Below are 18079 nucleotides of genomic sequence, written 5' to 3'. Positions count from 1 at the left end.
CATGTATTGATATTGTAGTGCTCATTTTCATTTTCAGGGTTGGGAATGGTTTGAAATCCTTTAGTTTCATCATGATATTTTCAATTTAAACTGTAAAGTTTTCACATAGGGCCAAGTGCTGCACAGATAAACCATGACGCAGTTTTTCAGTGAGCTGATAATCTCAGTGTAAAAAGCAGAGCAGCAGGTAGCATGTTTCTTCTCTATCTTTATTCAAGAATGTCTTTCAGTTTGTTTGTGATGATCTCAAAAACCTTGGGCTTGCACTTAAATAGCATTGCTTGTGCTAAGGTTGCTCTGTGCTCAAACTCCGCCCTTGCACTCAGATGTTTTTTTGGTTGGACAGCTTCAGCTCTTCTCCTCACACTCAAGCTAGTTCATTTCATTTGTTATCACTACTTCTAGAATTCTATTGATTGGGTAATTTTGACAGACTTAAACAAATCCAAAAGCAGAAGTGAAATTCAGACGTTTCACCAACGCAGAGTCTTTGTGTATATATCATAGTGTAGGAGACTGTCATGACCCAGCATGGTTAGCTGACTCTAACCATTAGCTGACTCTAACCATTAGCTGACTCTAACCATGCTGGGACTCTGATCTCGGAGCAAACTTAGAGTTTACATCACTGACAGGGATTGACTGAAAAAAAGACGCTGCACACTGATCTGAACTCGTGGATATTTTCTCTGGCGACAAGATGTGAAGCTGTGGAAGTCGACTGAACAGTGTATGGACATTATCCTCGTCAGGTGGTTAACACCCGATAACAGCTGTTTGTACATATCATACTTATCAACACAAACACTGCAGACTAATTAGTGAGCAGACTTTCAGTTCCTGTCCTGTCAGTGCTCAAAGTGATAATTAATGTGACTGTGCTGTGCTTGATGTGTTGAATCATCTGCTGCTCACAGTCCATGCACAGCCCCACGGGACAGCATTTCCTTTTTTTTTATATACATACTGATGTCACCTTTTTAAATCATTTTGGCTTGATTGTTCTGAGGAATGGGCGGTGTGGTGGTGCAGTGGTTGGGACTGTGCCTGGATGTTTTGCACATATATGTCTAGATTCTGAGAAGCACTTTATGCAACATTAGTATTCATCTGAATGGTCAATCAAATTTAATCGAAATGGATCACTTTAATTGTCCTTATTGACCTAAAGCTTAATCTTTAAAAGTAGACAGGATTGTACAATTGAAACATTGAGCCTCAGTCAATCATACTTAACTGGAGAAACCAGTCTCTTCTTTCAGGTAACCCCCACACACACACACACACACACACACACACACACACACACACACACACACACACACACACACACACACACACACACACACACACACACACAAGTCATCTTTAAGGACTGTATATTAGCTTGCATTCATTTTGTGGAGTCTTACTTTAATCATAACAACGACATCTATTATTTACGACAATTACTACCATTGATTACCTTATTTACTTATTTAACATTACTTATTTCCTGAACTGGAAACAAAGAAAGTTGGACATTGAAAATACTCTTCCAGAGATACAGCCACTCTGTATTTGAAATAAGAGCTAACAAATAAAGTGTTATAATCAGCTGCTTGCAACTGACTGAACAAACTGGGTAAAGTTATGCATTAACGGAAGACCTGCGGAGCTCTGTCATCTGGCGGCATCTGTAGGTTGGATCCAGGGGAGAGGGTGAGTGAGGCATGTTACAGACTGGACTCAGACCATCAACATTCCCAAAGACAAGGCAGTGTCCGTCCGTCATTCAGCTCTCTGCAATGTTGTAATGTCCCTGATTTGCTTTCTGATACAGTGTTTATATTTTATAAGCAGTCTGTAGGTAGACACACAAACTATGGGGGGAACACTCCTCAGTAAACACAGCCGACCCATTTTGTGTTCACTTGTTTCTTTTCCATGGTCTGACCATTAGGGAATTAATGCTGGTCACTGAGTCATCTCTAAGCTGCTGTTCCTATTACCAGTGTGGGGCTGAGCAAAACGACTGCTAAGGATAGGGGTGGCGCTCTGTTTTCTGTTCCATCAATGCTTCAAAACAAACATTACATGTTGTTATGCAGTTATGATTGGGGTACAGCACAAAAATACTTTGCATGACATTAAACTGTAAAGATCAAGGCTTTGTTGGAAACATTTGGGATATAATGCTCATAATTCCACTCCTGTTGTTGTAGAGGTTTTCTAGCCTCAATGTCCACAACTGAACGATGCTAGGAAATGTGAGGATACTACTGCTGTGTGTATTTTACCTGAACACTGTGTTTGTCAGTTGCTCACAACTGTTCTCTTTGTCTGCTTAGTCGATTTTCAAGCTACAGCCAAACATTAGAATCAAGTATAGATCAATTAAAGGGTAAAGTTTTTACATAATAGAAAGACTCGGTAATAGGCAAACTATGGTCCCTTTTTGCTGTAGAGAATGTGCTTCAATATTGAAATCTTCTACAAAGAATCCTGAGGCCAAAAATAAACTCCTCAGAGAAAACTTCCACAAATGAAAGTGGAGACAAGAGACTTGCACTGCAATTACAGTTTATTGAGGGCATGCAGAGTGAATGAGATGCTCCACATGAGTGCCCCAAATAAAGTATAATCCAGCGTGAGTTTATTTTTGCCTTATTTGTGAGATTCTCACTCTTGCACTTGGAACAGACTGGGAAGTTTGTGTTCTCGCACCTTTATTTGGAGACATAACATGCTTGAAGTGGCAGATGGGGACCCACTTAGCCAGAGAATTCAAACAAGTTGCTAAGTCAGAAAGAGCGGCAACCTGACCAAGGAAACAATGAGCTGACTGATTTCCTACAGTCCTACGGTTGCGACTAATGGAACTCACCAGTGTCCGTTCTCCGCTTCCTCCAGAAACTGGACCAGGTCAGCGGTCTCCAGAGGGACTTCCCGTGCTTCATTGGACTCATAAGTCAACTGCACCCGGAAACGACTGCTGTCACCCTGCAGAAAGAAACGACTCAGTCAAATTCTGAATTTTGCCTGTTCCATTTCCTCCATATGGCTCCAGGCTCGTATAAATGTGAATTTTCTAAACCCCAACAACAGATCTTCAAATTTAACTGACCATCACTTTACGGGTTAAGTGCTGGTTAAAATGACAAATGTAACCAGTGACAGTTTATATGGACCGGCGCTAATTAATCATAATTGAGTCACTGCCACAGAAGTCGGAGGAAAACTTGATTAACATGCTTTGCCATTACTCAGCAATTATGAATGTTGTCATTTGGCTGCTCAGTACTAACATTCGACAATTTATTCAATTTTTCACATAATTCTATCGAGCTGGCAGAGTTTTGAGCAGAATTTTTCACCGTGACTATCACATTTCACGCAAACAAGCTAATTCATCGCTCAGAGTGAATGTGTTATACCTATATCAATGATTTAGAAATGTGCAACAGAATGTTTTGCAAACACAGGACATCAAACGATAGTTCACTAAGTGGACAAGTGGACAAGGCGACTTGACATTGGAGCAGTTTTACCCCACAAAGCATAATGAAAGCGAGGAGTGCTCACTCTGTAGCTACATTGGGATTGTAATGTCACCGATTCTCATTGGAATTTCCTGTTAAACCTTTACGGTAGTATTTTACAGTCTAACAACACAGAAGGTTTCATTTCATCTTTGTTGTCAAAGTATGGCCAAAAATGTGTTGTAAGCAGTCCTGGTGATCTTGACCTTTTGACAAACAAAATAGAATCAATTCACTTCTAAGTCCGACTGAACGTTTGTGCCAAATTTAAAGAAATTTACTCCAGGCATTATAGTCATTTGGTACGTGAGGTAAAAAAGTGACCAATGATCTTGACCTTTGAGCACCTGATTTAAATCCGATCATTGCTAAGTCTAAGTGAATGTTTGTGCCAGAGGTAATGAAATTCCCACCATGTGTCCTTCATATATTTCATTCACAAAACATGAGGTTGGGGTCAAATTCTTATGAGTTCAACCTTAAGTCCAACCATGAGAAGGTTTCTACCAAATGTGAATGGATTCCCTCAAAGTCTTCTATAGAGAGATATTGCGTTCACAAGGTCAAAAACATTTTAACCTTCACCTTTTCACCATTGATTATCAAAATTCTAACCAAATTCTCCTTGAGGCCAAGTGAATCTTTGTCCCAAATTTTACGAAATTCCCCCGTCATTCACAGGAGTGGGATCGACGGATGGATGGAGGACCCAAAAATATGTTGTCTCTGGCTATTACTGTGGCAAAAGTACTGTGGCAAAAAATGTCAACTCCATGTTTGCACCACTAATATTCTCAGTGTGTTGCTTGTGTGGCTTCCTACTGCACATCACTAAGATTATAATGAATCTGGAAAGCCTGTCATAACCAGTCGACCTGTGCAGATATAATCTTCCCCCTCATTTGTTTCTCCTCCCACATTTCTTAAATGTCAAGTCGTCAGTGCCCGCTGCTAACTAGACATATCCGTTGGCAATAATTAAACAGTGGAGGGGTCCTCTTTAAGGGGGTCTGGATGGGAATTTAGTAGAAAAGAGAGGAAGAATGAGAGGAAATGAAGGATGAGTGGGAAACTCTCAAGGGAAGGTGAGTAATGATCATGGAAAGCAAAGATTTATATCAAAAGATGACGTGACCCAGCAGGTTGGGCCGACCTAAATTTACAACAACCCAAGTTTGACAATGTTGAGTGGCACTGAAACCATTTCTTGCAATTCAATTATTTGCAACTTTGGGTTTTGTTAAGTTTTACTATTAAAACATTGCTTTTTAGAAGGTCAGCCCAATAATGCTCCAGGGGACATCCAGGTTGAACATTTTCTCGTCAACATGAGCTGCGGTCTTGAACGTTGCCTACATTTTTATGGTTGCCTTCCTCTTCTGAAGAGTTGGAGGATTCCTCTGCACTGGAGGGGATTGTCTCAAAGTCCTCTGTGTCCATGGAAGGGAGACGCCGCTGTGTCCAGCCTGAGGAAAATTCATGCAAAATATTAGCCGGTAGAATAATTTTCAATACTGACATGGGCGAGCATTTCATGGTTAAACTTTACAGAAAGACTTAATGCTGAAATGGAACAAATTATCCTAAGGCATTATTGGTGGTTTAAAAGCAATGCAGAAAAAAAAATGTAAAAAACTTCCATGTCTTTATCTCATCTCCAAACAATATAGATTGTTTTTCATGAGTTCATGTAAAAACCCCACAAAGACATAGATTGTATAAACGAAACAATGTATCCGATGATGTTCACTATATTGAACTAATATCGTGAATTCATTTTCTCTTTGATTTTAATCAAAGTCCATAAGTAAATATAGGTGTTGATGTTAATGCATAGGTCACTTCATCTACAATCCTACACTAGCAATAGCTATGAGCAAATGATTATCTGCTCTTATTATTTGTTCCCACTGCTGGTGGAATATTGTAGTAAAAGTGACCTATACACTGTGATGTAGTTATTTGTCGGTTTGGTCCCCTGCATTCCTTCCATCTTCATGAACAGATGTGAGGGGTACAGTAAGGGGACAATGGTGAATATATTTCAAATGTTGTGCATTACAAACATTGTGAAGGTCCCCTACTTAGAAGGCAGAAGCAGTTTGATGTAAATTTCTTAAGGAAGACCTCATTGCTGATTGGCTGATGGTTCAAAGCCTGATTCATTTGAAATAGAGCCTAATTGTTCTTTCATTTTTTGAATTAGTTTTTACTTTCTTTATCTTCTTTGCTTTTTGCACTGTGGCATCACCCATTGGTTTGTGAGCAGCTGTTTTGAAGCTTTGAAGTTGAGATTTTTTCCAGCGCCATCTTGTTTTTTTTCTCAAACCAGAAGTAACCATATGAGGAGGAGCACTGCATGCTCATGTACACCTTTGATATCTATGTCCTCTGATATCCTCCGCTGGAGCCGCGTGGATCCCAGTGCACATTTAAGCTAAAAACATGGTGTAAGCGACCTTGTTTCAAGTCAAATTGGAATTTCAGGGCTTATGGACACTTAGATGTTTTTTACATCGGTCACAATTTACTTCAATTGAATTGGATTTGGCTGCAACGCTGTTTAGGCCTGAGACTCCAAAAGTGTTTTGTGGACTCAAACACTTCACCCGCCCCTCCATCATAGTGCTGAGTAGATAATGAGTGAATTTTCATTTTTGGGGGAACTACCCATTTAATATTGAAGAGTGACGTTGGTGGCGACCTTTTCATTTTTGTCACTTTTGGGTGCCCCCCACAGTTTAACTGCTGTTACCCCCTGTGGCCCCCATCTGAAAAATACTCTGGACCCGCCCCTGTCAGAGCAGCCCTGACCTGCAGCTGTGGCCTTGCTCTCTGACACTGGGCAGTATGCTTCACTGCAGCATGCCTTGATACTTGATGATTAATTGTGCCTGAGTTTCCTCCATGTTTCACTGTGATGCTCCTCTTTTCTTTGAAAGCTTATTTCCCCCCTCTGTGAACACAGAGCTTTACCAACCACTTTACCAAAAAGCTCTCATTTTGTCTCATCTGTTCACATTCTGTATTTATGTTTCTTTTTCAAAAGAGGGGTCTCCCTGGCTCATCAGAGCCCACTTCAGAAAGCAACATATTGTGCAACCACAAAGTGTTGGGCCTTGATCTTTGAGATCAGCGTGTAGTTGTTCTTAAGTTTCAAGTTTTCCTTGTTTCCCTTCCCACCAAGCTGACTCTCCTCAAGCTCAATCTGGGGTCGACACTGGCCCATGGTCCTTAAAACTCTTAACGAGATTAGCAACTGTAGATAGAGTAAAATCAAGCTACTAGGATATGGTCTTGTAGCCTTTACCTTGACAATGTTTGTCAATTGATTTCTTTATCATTTACTTTCCTTAACTCTCGTCCATGTTCCGTGTATACACACTAATATCAAACAGCCGAAAGAGGACTATTCTTCTGAGGCTGAATGACTGAACATAAGATGGAAAACACCTGTGATACTAATATCAACAAGAAATGTCACTACAGTCATTTTATTTGTCACCACTTGTATGAGTTGCACATTTTTTTGTCCCAGCCATTTTAGATCTTTGTAGAATAATGAAGGATTCAGCTCTTTTCACAGCTGCATTGTTCTATCCCATGGAAATCAAAAGGCATGCAGACATGCATGACAAAAGAGCTTTTAATTTCAGCACTTTTCTTCAAGAACAGAGCGATGTTTCAATGAGGCATAAGGCACTTTTAGCACTTTCAGCACTTTTAGCCACGCCTGTATCTCAAGTGAGGTAATGTATGAAATGAAGTGGAAAATTAATATTTTTTTCAATTCTCTTTTCTAACGGCTGCTGTCCCAACCATGTAATACAGAGTAATTCAACAGTAGGTTCCCCATTATCCCTCCTCTATCTAATCCTAGTAAATGGGTGTAAAAACAATAGAACAGTGGGTTTCAGATGTGACCGGCTGACTTGGCATTCAAGAACCCACACAAGGGAGTACCTATCTGTATTTCTTCTATTCACCCTATTTGAAGACATCAAATACATCAAATCAGGTATTATATTAGCTCTGTTTGTTTTATGAATACAAGAAACATCCATTGTGGTAGTGTGTCATCTTCCTGTTTACATCAAGGTGGTATGGCAGCCTGAGCCACATTGGACATAAGCAAGAGTGATCAACAATATCAAAGAATAAACTGTAGGCTGTTACCAGGCCTTCAAGCATTAAACAGAGTGTCTGTGTATGTGCGTTACTGAGGCTTTTTTTTGTAAAAAAAAAAAAGAGTTTTACTATACATTATACATTGTAGAATATATAAAACCAAGCTAACAGTTGTTATTGTGGTTATGAAAAATGAGAATGAATGTATATTCAGGTTTTAATGTCATCAATCCATCAATCCATCCATCCATTTATCTTCTCCAGATTATCTGGAGAAGGCACAACAGATTATAAATGTGTGTGTGTATATATATATATATATATATATATATATATATATATATATGATATTTTGAAGTGGATATATGTCTGTCTGTCCACTGTGGTCAGGGTCTACCCCTGGGCCTCCTAACACAGCTGGAGCAAGTAAACAATAGTTAAATACTAGCATTGACTTCATAAAAGGTTTTTGTTGGTCAAAGCCTCAGTTGCCTCCTTCTGCATCAAGTCATCTTATGACCAACAAGTCCATGGGTGCTCAAATGGCCACAAGCACTTAACCAAAGTGAGTGATGGATGAGAAAATGACAAATGTTATGGTCTGAAACGTGCAAAGACACTTTGCTTTGCAAGATAGGGCCAGTGGACTGTGTTGCTCAGGTAGTTTGGAGGCATTTGAAAGACAAGGCAGAAGACTGAACTTTTAGACCTATCTGAATTTAGAAATGAATGTGCTACTGAAAGAGGATACACAAAAGCTCTGGTAAAATAAAAAAACACCAAATTAAAGTCTGGTCAGAGCAAATAATCAACCAAAACTAACTTATCAATACATACAACTGAAATGAATTGAACCGAGAAGACACAGCACAAGTCACATGTGAGTCGTCCTCTGCAGTTACCTGGTTGGGAGGTGGATCTAGGGACAGCTGGGGCCCTGCCAGCAGCGGGAGCAGTGTTGCTAGTCATACTCTGACGTTTCCTGGCTGCAGCCATTGCACCACGCAAAGTATCTGGAGGGAAGCCAAATGCTTTATGCTGTGCTTTTCTTCATGATCCCTCAATAATATCAAATATCAAAACCAAAATTGAAAATAAGATGGTGTTGTGATAAAATGAAATTCAGTCCATCTCGTCAAGAGAGCAGTGCAACTCTACACATGCAGAAATCAAGTTGGCAACAGGCCTTGACACCAACAAACCCATCACCAGACCAAAACTACACACACACAACGAAATATTTGATCCGATACACCTTTTTTTTAAATGATCATGCCTTTTGGATTGACGTGACACAAATCACAATGCAAGTCAACACAGCAGGCAAAAAATGAAAATACAGAAGAAAACAAAACGTGTGCACACATACACCACAACATACACAAGTCAAAAGTCCCAAAAATAAGGTTGCTCTACTGTACCAAACAACAGACTAAAATGCCCAGCATGCTCAGACCCTGCCCATCACATACAGTGACTTCAGACAGTATGAAGACCTCTTCACTTTTATCACTTTATTTTGTTGTAGATTTCATTTAAGAGATTTGATTTTAGATTGATGGACAATTTTAACCATCCAAGATTAAACATACAACACAATAAAGCTGAAGTGGTCTTGGTATTTTCTGAAGTACCTGTGCACGACACGTTCATGTACCTTCGTAACCAAATGGAGTGGGATCGCTCTTTATCTCGTGTCTCTTGCTCTTTATGCTAGAGGAGAGGGGACCTGGTCGGGGGAAATAACAGGCAACCAGACACTTCATTAGACACCAACATTTTAAAAAGTGAAAGTAACCACTGTTTCTATACAACTAAACCGCAACAGCAAACATATTCCTAAAGAAATGCAATCACATTACATATTAACATAATGAGGATACCTTATTCATTTATAAATTTGAAATAAATACTGAACAGATCAGTGATATGTTCATATCCAATCTTGCAGTCCACTATAAACTTTTACAGATACATTTGGATAAATACATTTAGCACTTAATTTATTCCAAAATTATGCTGCATGCTTCTTAACACAATCCAGATGAGCGTTAGAGCAAAAAACCTTCCTTAAGACATGTCATTAGTAACACTGGGCTTCCATCTTTTCAACTAATGTCTCTGAATCACCAAGGTGTTAATTATTTAAACGTTTGTTATAATCTAATTTACACCATTATCAAAAGAGCAACAATGCTGACACTTTAATTGTCAGTTGGTTCACAGAGGATGTGCCGGCACTCCTGGAGAATCAGTCTTCATTGATTTCCAATTTTCTAGCAGTTTTTAAAAATCAATTTTACAGGTTAACTCCGAGGCTTATTAAACAACCAAGGCAAAAATGACAAGATGTTAGATTGTGACACAACTTATTTCACACATGTTCTAAATAAAGCATTTGTTAAACATTTTAGAGGACAAGTTAAAAGTTGGGCAGTTCAGGAAGTATTTAATATATTCATGGGTTGTACCCAGAGACCGTGTCGTCTACCTTCATGGATACATCACTCAAAGGTTTATTGAAATGTGAGACCATCCTGTTAAAATAGGTTTCAATATGCAGTGTAAGTTTGAGGGATGCTCTGGTCTTAATATAAATAAGATGATATTTAAGGGATTTTTGATGAGTCTGATTTTATAAAATGATTTTTCATTTGGGCCATTTTTAGTTGTAATTTTGGTAACACTGAATTTACCGACGTACTAAGATCCAAGAATATGTCAACAGCAGGCAGGTGAGCCAAATTACTTAAACTTCTGTATTTGGTGGTAAAACTGAAACTGATAAGCACACAGTTACATTAAGTTTGGTAGGTTGGACACAGAAGCTGGAAATATTATTTGTGCCTTAACATCAGAAACATGGAACTATAGAGAATTCAGCAAAAATGTATTTTATCATTTTTGATTTGTTTACTCGTATATGTCACAGTAGTCCACTGCGTTAAAAACCTATTAAAATACAACATTCTTAAATTAGTGTTGGGTCTTAAGACTAAATCTACAAAAATATGACCCATAGAAAGAAACACAATTATCCTTTAGTTCACTAACGGGCCTTAGACAAGGAAAGTCAATACAACCAGAATCACCTATAGGCCTATACTCGTCAATCAGTAATTTACATTATGGCATGCTCTATACAGCATAGCATGTGTGTGCTTATATTACTATTTCATTAAAGATTTAGAGTATAGAGTCCAAAATGTGAACTCCACTGAGCTCCCTCCAACCGGTATGACCTGCAGCATTCTTTACAGGGGTTGACCGTTATTGAAACAGTCAGGACTGCATGTCAGGGAAGGAAATATAAACTAAAGAGGCTGATTCAATATAGTTCAAGGGAAAACTTCCATAGCTCTGTGTTTTTAATTCCTGTCATGCCTCTGCCTGGTTGAAGATGAACTTCTCATCTGTATTCCTACGGTAAATTGCACTTCTACTGCCACTTTGAATGTCACCCTGCGTTCCAAATGTCACCTAATCAAAATTCTTATTTCTAGACGCTTTTTAAAAAGAATATGTATGTCTACTCATTTGTGGCCTTTTTTCCCTTTAACATTGTTTTGAATCCCAGGAAAAGCTTGACTTTCTCTATGCATCTCATAAATTCTAAGCGGATCAGTAAATGGAGGGAAGGTAATAAGAAAACGGCTTTTTTTCCTCCTACTCTACATATGTGCACACATACACACAGTTCTATCACTGCAGATTCAATTGGAGTCTGTGCTATGGTCATGACTGACCTGAGAATGAATCAAATTGCACAATGTTGAAAAAAAATGATGGTAACCTGGAATGTATGTGAATGAAGGGCAAACCCATTAGACACGGTTTTCTCAACTTTTAATTATGTTCCATGGTGACACATTGTTAACAAATTTTTCTTCCTTGAAATCAAGATACATCGTGCTTCTGAGGTGTATTGCAATAACTCTACAAACAGCTGTATTTTTAAAAATATGAACTGAAATCATAATGACATATTTTGCAGTCAGAAATCATAATCCATATTATATTTTATAGCGATAACAGGGTCTATGTTGTTTATCAGAAATGTTAACGTCTGACTGCGTGATTCAGTGTATGTTTCTGACATACAACATAATGTGAACATTATTACCATGGGGGCTAAAGAATAAAGAACACATGATTTTGCATCTAAACTGGCCCATGCTGATGTTTGCAGTAAAGCTGATTAACATGTTACAGCTAATCACCCGATTAAACAATGTCCATCACTTTAGCTAAAAAGTAGACATGAGCAAGAGATCTGATGTGGGCTTTGGCTGAAAGTCTGTGGCTCTTTTTGTGTTGCTATCTGACGTAGTCTAGTATACAAATGCTTTCACTTTATAATTTAACTCTATGTACATAACAGCCACTGGCACCTTTTTTTTAAAACTGTGCTTTTACATTTTAAATAGTTTAATTTAAATTTGTGTTCTTTTAATGTTCCTGTAAAGCACATTGAATCTACCTCTGTGTATGAAATGTGATTTATAATTGCCTTGCCTTCACTCCAAGATGTCACCATATCGCCATGACAACAATTAAATCAAATTTAACCAATCGCTGTGAATTCTGTGTGACCTTTCAATGTTGCCCAATCAAGCATGCATTTAAATAAAATATGCTAAATATATTTAAATCAGAAAAAAATCACAGAACCACAGCATGCAATCATGGTATGGCAACATCATAGGGTAAGTTTGATTGTGTTGGACTTTGCTTTATGATAATCGAACTGAAGATCTTAATTAATCCACCTTTTCATTCAGCAGTGAACCTCTGAATAAGCCTATCACGTGATGCAGTGTAATAATTACACTTCCTGTAAAAGAGTGAAAGAGCAATATGTGGAGGCAGGAAGGCTTTGGACAGCTAATTCAGGTACCTTTTGTGCGTCGCGTGGCGAAGGAGGAGGAAGTGGAGGAGGCAAGAGAGGAGGTGAGAGAGAAGCGGCGGGGGACCTCCGCCTCCTTAGCAGCAGGCTCTACAGCCGGAGAGGGGTCAGGACGCAGGAGGAGTCAGGGAGAGAGCCAAGCAGGGAGAGAGGGAATGAGCCAAATGAAGTAAAGAGAGAAGAAAATGAAGCAGAGGAGGATGGACAGAATGTTACATAGAAATAAAGGGAAAAAACAAGGTGACAGATAAGAAGGGAAAGAAGTTACACACCCAGTTTATTGACATAAAACAAAATGATACTACTAATTATAAGCGGTGTAAGTATCACATTCATTACTTTGAATGATAATCTATCTGATGAAAATGATCAAAAGTTGAGCAAAAAATGTTCAGCAGTTCACGCAAATGGAAAGAGGAAGCCACTAATGCACGAAATAATGAAATATAATACAATACAATGTAAATCAAAACAAAACCACAGGAACAAAACTGACAAAAGTGAATCTTAACATGATGTCCACCAACTACATCTGAAGGTCTTCGTCATGAGTGTGAAAATGTGGTCACATGGCAACAGGAGGTCTTATGTTATGGAGAGCAGAGGGTTGAGACAGATGTGACATAAAGATGCAGCATGAAGGGATACTTCAAAACCTCAGCGGGACCAGATGCTACAACGTGATATGGAAGAAAGGATGTTGTTGGGCCTGAAATTTTCGGATTTAACAAAAAACCATTGCCACAACGTGTGTGTCGGAGCATGTGTTTGAACTAGACGCTTCAACAAGTCATTCTGCGACGTTGTCTATTCCGCTTGTGGATCGCAGTACAGTTTTAGTTTCAATTAAACAAGCGTCAGTTGATTAAAACTGGACAGGATCAAGCAGATGACTCTTCAGTGACGATTCAAGAAAAATGAGCCTTGTTCGTAGGTTTTTCTTTAAGTGTGCAGTTCAATGAAAGATAAGAATTCTGTCACAGCCACCGCATCTTGAATAAATGCCTCCTTTCAGCACAGGCATCTCATTTTACTGCAACATGACAGAGGAACTGCTCTCACTTGGTTTTTTTTCCACATGCCGTGATGTCACTCAGGTTAACTGCAGGTTGAAATCCAGATCTTTTCCCACTGCTGAGCTCCAACGCAGTGATAAACTGTGATAAACCGGCCAAGATGCGGTGTGAATGTCAGAGCGCTTGCAAGTCACAGGACGCCGCAGACAGAGTGGCCCGTGGTTTCACTCCATTCTCCAGTGATATAACACGCTGGACTTATTGAGCAGACGTACGAAGCAGTGAAGCACAGGAGGCTGCAGGGAGCACTCCTGTTAATGGTGGGTCTATTCAACAGGAGGACACCTGCCATCGATTCACCATTGATTTCCATCTCATACTGCAGAGCCGCACATTCATCACTCTGAGTAGTGCTCAGGGCTGTGTGTACTTCTTGTATAGCTGTGTGTGTGGCTGTTGTATATTATTATTGTATTGTTTTGTTATATTGTATGCAGACCAAATGTAAGTCATTTTTTGCAAAGAATGAGGTCATACTGAAACTTTGGGCCAGAACATTATACAGTTCTGTATCTTCTGCTTATTGACTGCCAAAGCATGAAAACACCAATAGATTTTAGTAACATTTTAATTCTATAAAAACAAAAGAGAAATCATTCCAGCATTAAAAAAAACATGAGCATTAAATCTGCTGCTATAACAGCCTCCACTCTCTTAGTTTTCCACCCGACCTTGGAACCTGGCTGCAGGGATTTGCTCCCATTGATTGTGGGGCCTTGGTCATATGCTAACAAGACTTGATAAAGCCAAATGATAATGACAAGTAAGTGTATGAAATCTCAATTCACCGTTCACTACTGGGCAAACTATTGAGTTTCTATAGGTGCTGTGAATGAAAGAACGAGGTTCCAGAAGCCCTGGTGGAACCTGACATTGTTTGTTTCACAGAACCATCTGGGAGCGCTTTGTTGGAGAATGGAAAGGACAGGCACTTTCAAAAAGTACTTGGCAGGTGATTGGATGAACCATCTGTTTATCACAGTTGCTGAAACCAATCAGGAGAAGAGTGACAACATCTCTTTCATGGAGAAAAGCCTTCACTGTTGTTCCTTGCTGTTCTTTCCAGGTCTGATATAACTGATATTGAACATCTACGCCAACTTCTTGCTGTCGTCACATTTGAGAAACGCCCATAGATTGGTCCAAAACACTGTAGTTCAGTCTCAGGCAAATTAAAGTCTGGAAAGATAAATTCTCACTTGCCAGAAATCTATTTTATTTATTCTTTTACTCATTATTTGTAGTAAGAAGGATAACACAAATTTAAATCCTCAAGTTCCACTGTCTTGGTTCAGAATGTTGGATCATGGTGTTTTCTAGTTTTTCTTTGCTTGAATAGTCAACTGCCTCCCAGCCTCACTTATCAGTCTCATTAGAGACATGTGTGGCTTGAAGACAGGACATGGAAAACAGAACCTGAAAGGTTCATCCTCCTCCAAAAATATTAATATGCCTCCAAATGTCGATGGGGCTTGAATATTAAAGGGTGGCATTTAGTGCAGCACTGCCCCAAAGAATTTAGCCTCGCCTGTCTGTCTGTTTATCACCTGCTGTCTCCCTGTCTTCAAACCTTGTCACTTCAGCTGGACCCCATTCCTCTCTTTACTAGTTTCCGTGCTGTTGTGCCGGCAGATGCAGACGATACTGACGTGAACAGATAAAAGCTGAGAAGGGGGAGCACAGGGAGATGTGGCCTTTATTATGCTGAGACACCGCGGGCGCTAGGACACGTGAGGAGATCTACCCTTCGACACGAGATACACACTGACACCGAAATCTATATAACATCTGAGGGGGAAAAAGGAAAGCAAAGGACAACATCAGTTGTGAGACAGGAGTGTGGAGACTGAACACGAAAGGACTGAGCCAGGAGAGAAGCTGCAGCTGCTGATCAAGATGATGATGATGATGATGATGATGATGATTGTCATTAATGCTTATGACAAACAGACAAGGACGATGTCGGTGTTTACAAAGACGCTAGCGAGAAGCCGACATGCTGATGTCATACTGTTACCTGATTGGAGAGACCTCCTGTTGGAAAGTCCCTGCAATGTGAAGCGTTTCCTAGCGTTAGCAACCGAGTTGCCTGATTGGCTGGCGGAAGCATCGACTGAGTGGGAAAGCGAGAGGGAGCTGTTGTTAGTAGAGCAGGTTAATAAGATGAATAACAGACGGCAGAGAGCGTGGTTTGAAAACGTTCTCTGTTGATGGCAACGTGATAACTGAGCCTCCCTAACAACTTCAAAAACCTTTTTTGATAGATAAACGTTTAAATACCCGTGTTTGGTTTGTTGTTGGTTTGTCATTGTTTCAACACAATATTTAATTTAAGAAAATATGTCACACTGCTCAGCGGATGAGTGATAAATAAAAAGGGCATGGTGTTAAGAAAAATCATCTCATCACAATAATGTTTCTTTCTTACCAGTCAATATTGTTTTATATCACAATATCAATTAAGTCACTATATCTGTTGACCTTTTTTATTCACTTTGGCTTAAAATTCCCCACTAGAGGAAAAAAACATGAGCTGGCAAGAAGAAATCTATTTTACAAAAGTTATTAAAATCTTAATAAATACCACACTGAAATGTGTACTGCCACTAAGCATGGATTCTGACTGTGTGCATTGGCAATTTTCCAATGTTTCTAATGTGGTCAGTGTTCAAACTGTTTATATTGTCCATCCCTATAAAATCATAGTCTTTAGAATACTTTCCCAATTTAGATATGTCTGAAAAGAAAAAGTAATTTAACACAACATCAAGTATTTTTTATACTACGAGCATATGTCAGTCAGTATTTAAAAAGCATTGAGGTTCGTTTCTCGGCTTTACGTTAAAGTAAAAGGAAGCAGAGTCTGTTAAAGTATATTTCTGTTCGTTTTCAAAAGATCTTGATTAAAGGGGCTATTACTAGGTTTCACTGAAATGGAGCAGCACAAGATTGGCTGATTGTTAAGAAACGTCAGCAAGAAAGAACCTCGGTTTCAGTGAAAAAAGAACATATATAAACATATAAGAAGAGAAGTAGAAGTAGAGGTAGCAGCCTAACAGTAGAAGAAGGCAGAGGCACAGAACACACAACACAAATCACTCATCCATTTAAACCTGTTGATGTTTGAATGTATCTGATATAAGTGGTAAACAGTACAGACTGTGTTTATACAACACATATACGCGTTACATTGACCCATTCACACAAACTTTCACACAGCACTACTCTATCACTCACAAATCCCATACCCTGTACCACACCCCGCTGACAAAATAACCATCAGAAGAACGCTGGGGTTCAGTATCTTGCTCAAGGGCATTTCAACAAACGACCAGTTTGAACCGAACCCCCAACCTTCAGAATAGTGGGCGATGAGCTCTATCTCCTGAGCCACAGCCTCACCCAAAGTGATCAACTTTTTCAGCCTTCCAGTATTTTGAACTATACATCTGAGTGAGATTCGTTTATACCTGCTTCATCTTTCCATCTGCTGTGGCCTCAGAAATTTTAAGTCACTAAACAGATTTTTATGCCGGTTTCATTTTCAACACCTTCCAAAGAGGAGATTTTCCGAAACTCCAACATGTGTATCCGTGTGTAAATGTAAAATGGAGTGTTTGGGAGACGATTGGCATGTGCCAGATAAAACAAAAACAATGGCAGCTATACACCGGATTCTCTACGTTTGGTTAGCACCGCTAGGTCCAATCACCAGTTTAGCTAAATTTAGCATCACTGTACCACATTACTCAAATGAACAGGTGTCTGCCTCGCCCAATATTACTTGGACCACAGCATTCATATATTAGACTATTGCCACCAACCTGCCTGGCATGCTTGTTTGAGCATTTGTAGTTGTTTTTGTGTTCTCCTCTGGATGGAGATATTTTGTACAACGAAGGTCATGTGGACAGAGTTTTTAAAACATCTGGTCAAAAAAATATCCACAGCACTGTAAACAAGACGTAGTGTCTGCTGTTTCTTTTCACCCATCACCCAGATAATACCATCGCTAAGGTCAAGCTTGCTATGGGGGTGAAATGTTCTCAAGTTAGGAGGGGGGAGGGGAATGCAGGCAATACAGAGAAAACCTGCTCCAGACTGCATGCGACCTGAGACAACCTGAGACAACCTGAGACAACCTGAGACAACTTAGGACAACCAAAGACAACCTGAGACAACCTGAGACGACCTGAGACGACCTGAGGCGACCTGAGACCGGGCGACAGTTCACCTTTCAGCGCGACAATCCCCCACAGCAAACAGCTAAGACAAGACTGGAGTGTCTTCAGGACAAGTGTCTGACTGTCCTTGAGCTGCTCCGCCTAATCCAAAAACACTTTCCACTTTTGTCATGATGGGTTTCTTAGTGTACACTGATGGGAAAAAATGTCACTTTAACCCATTTAAAATTAAGTCTACAACACAACAACATAAAGTGTGTCTGA

At 39.5% G+C, this 18079-nt stretch overlaps 1 protein-coding gene across 7 annotated transcripts in view; it reads right to left on the bottom strand.

Moving 5' to 3' along the window:
- Positions 1-18079, bottom strand: part of mcf2l2 (MCF.2 cell line derived transforming sequence-like 2) — a 132937-nt gene that overhangs the window by 8220 nt on the left and 106638 nt on the right. For 5 of the 7 annotated variants that reach the window (XR_004613701.1, XM_034583874.1, XM_034583878.1 and 2 more), the window contains exons 28-33: positions 15649-15744; positions 12547-12645; positions 9307-9378; positions 8552-8662; positions 4878-4987; positions 2867-2982 (exon numbers count right to left, since the gene is read on the bottom strand). Coding sequence is in view for 6 of the 7 variants with exons in the window: in XM_034583874.1 (XP_034439765.1) it covers positions 2867-2982; positions 4878-4987; positions 8552-8662; positions 9307-9378; positions 12547-12645; positions 15649-15744 (604 nt within the window). In the remaining variant the exon portion in view is untranslated. The remainder of the gene's footprint in view (positions 1-2866; positions 2983-4877; positions 4988-8551; positions 8663-9306; positions 9379-12546; positions 12646-15648; positions 15745-18079) is intronic. The other 2 variants (XM_034583877.1, XM_034583879.1) reach the window with 2 other exon arrangements.

This window comes from Hippoglossus hippoglossus, chromosome 4, assembly GCF_009819705.1.
Source record: "Hippoglossus hippoglossus isolate fHipHip1 chromosome 4, fHipHip1.pri, whole genome shotgun sequence".
Classification (NCBI taxonomy): domain Eukaryota; kingdom Metazoa; phylum Chordata; class Actinopteri; order Pleuronectiformes; family Pleuronectidae; genus Hippoglossus; species Hippoglossus hippoglossus.
Note: the sequence above shows the minus strand (reverse complement) of the source record. Positions and strands in the feature narration are given on the sequence as shown.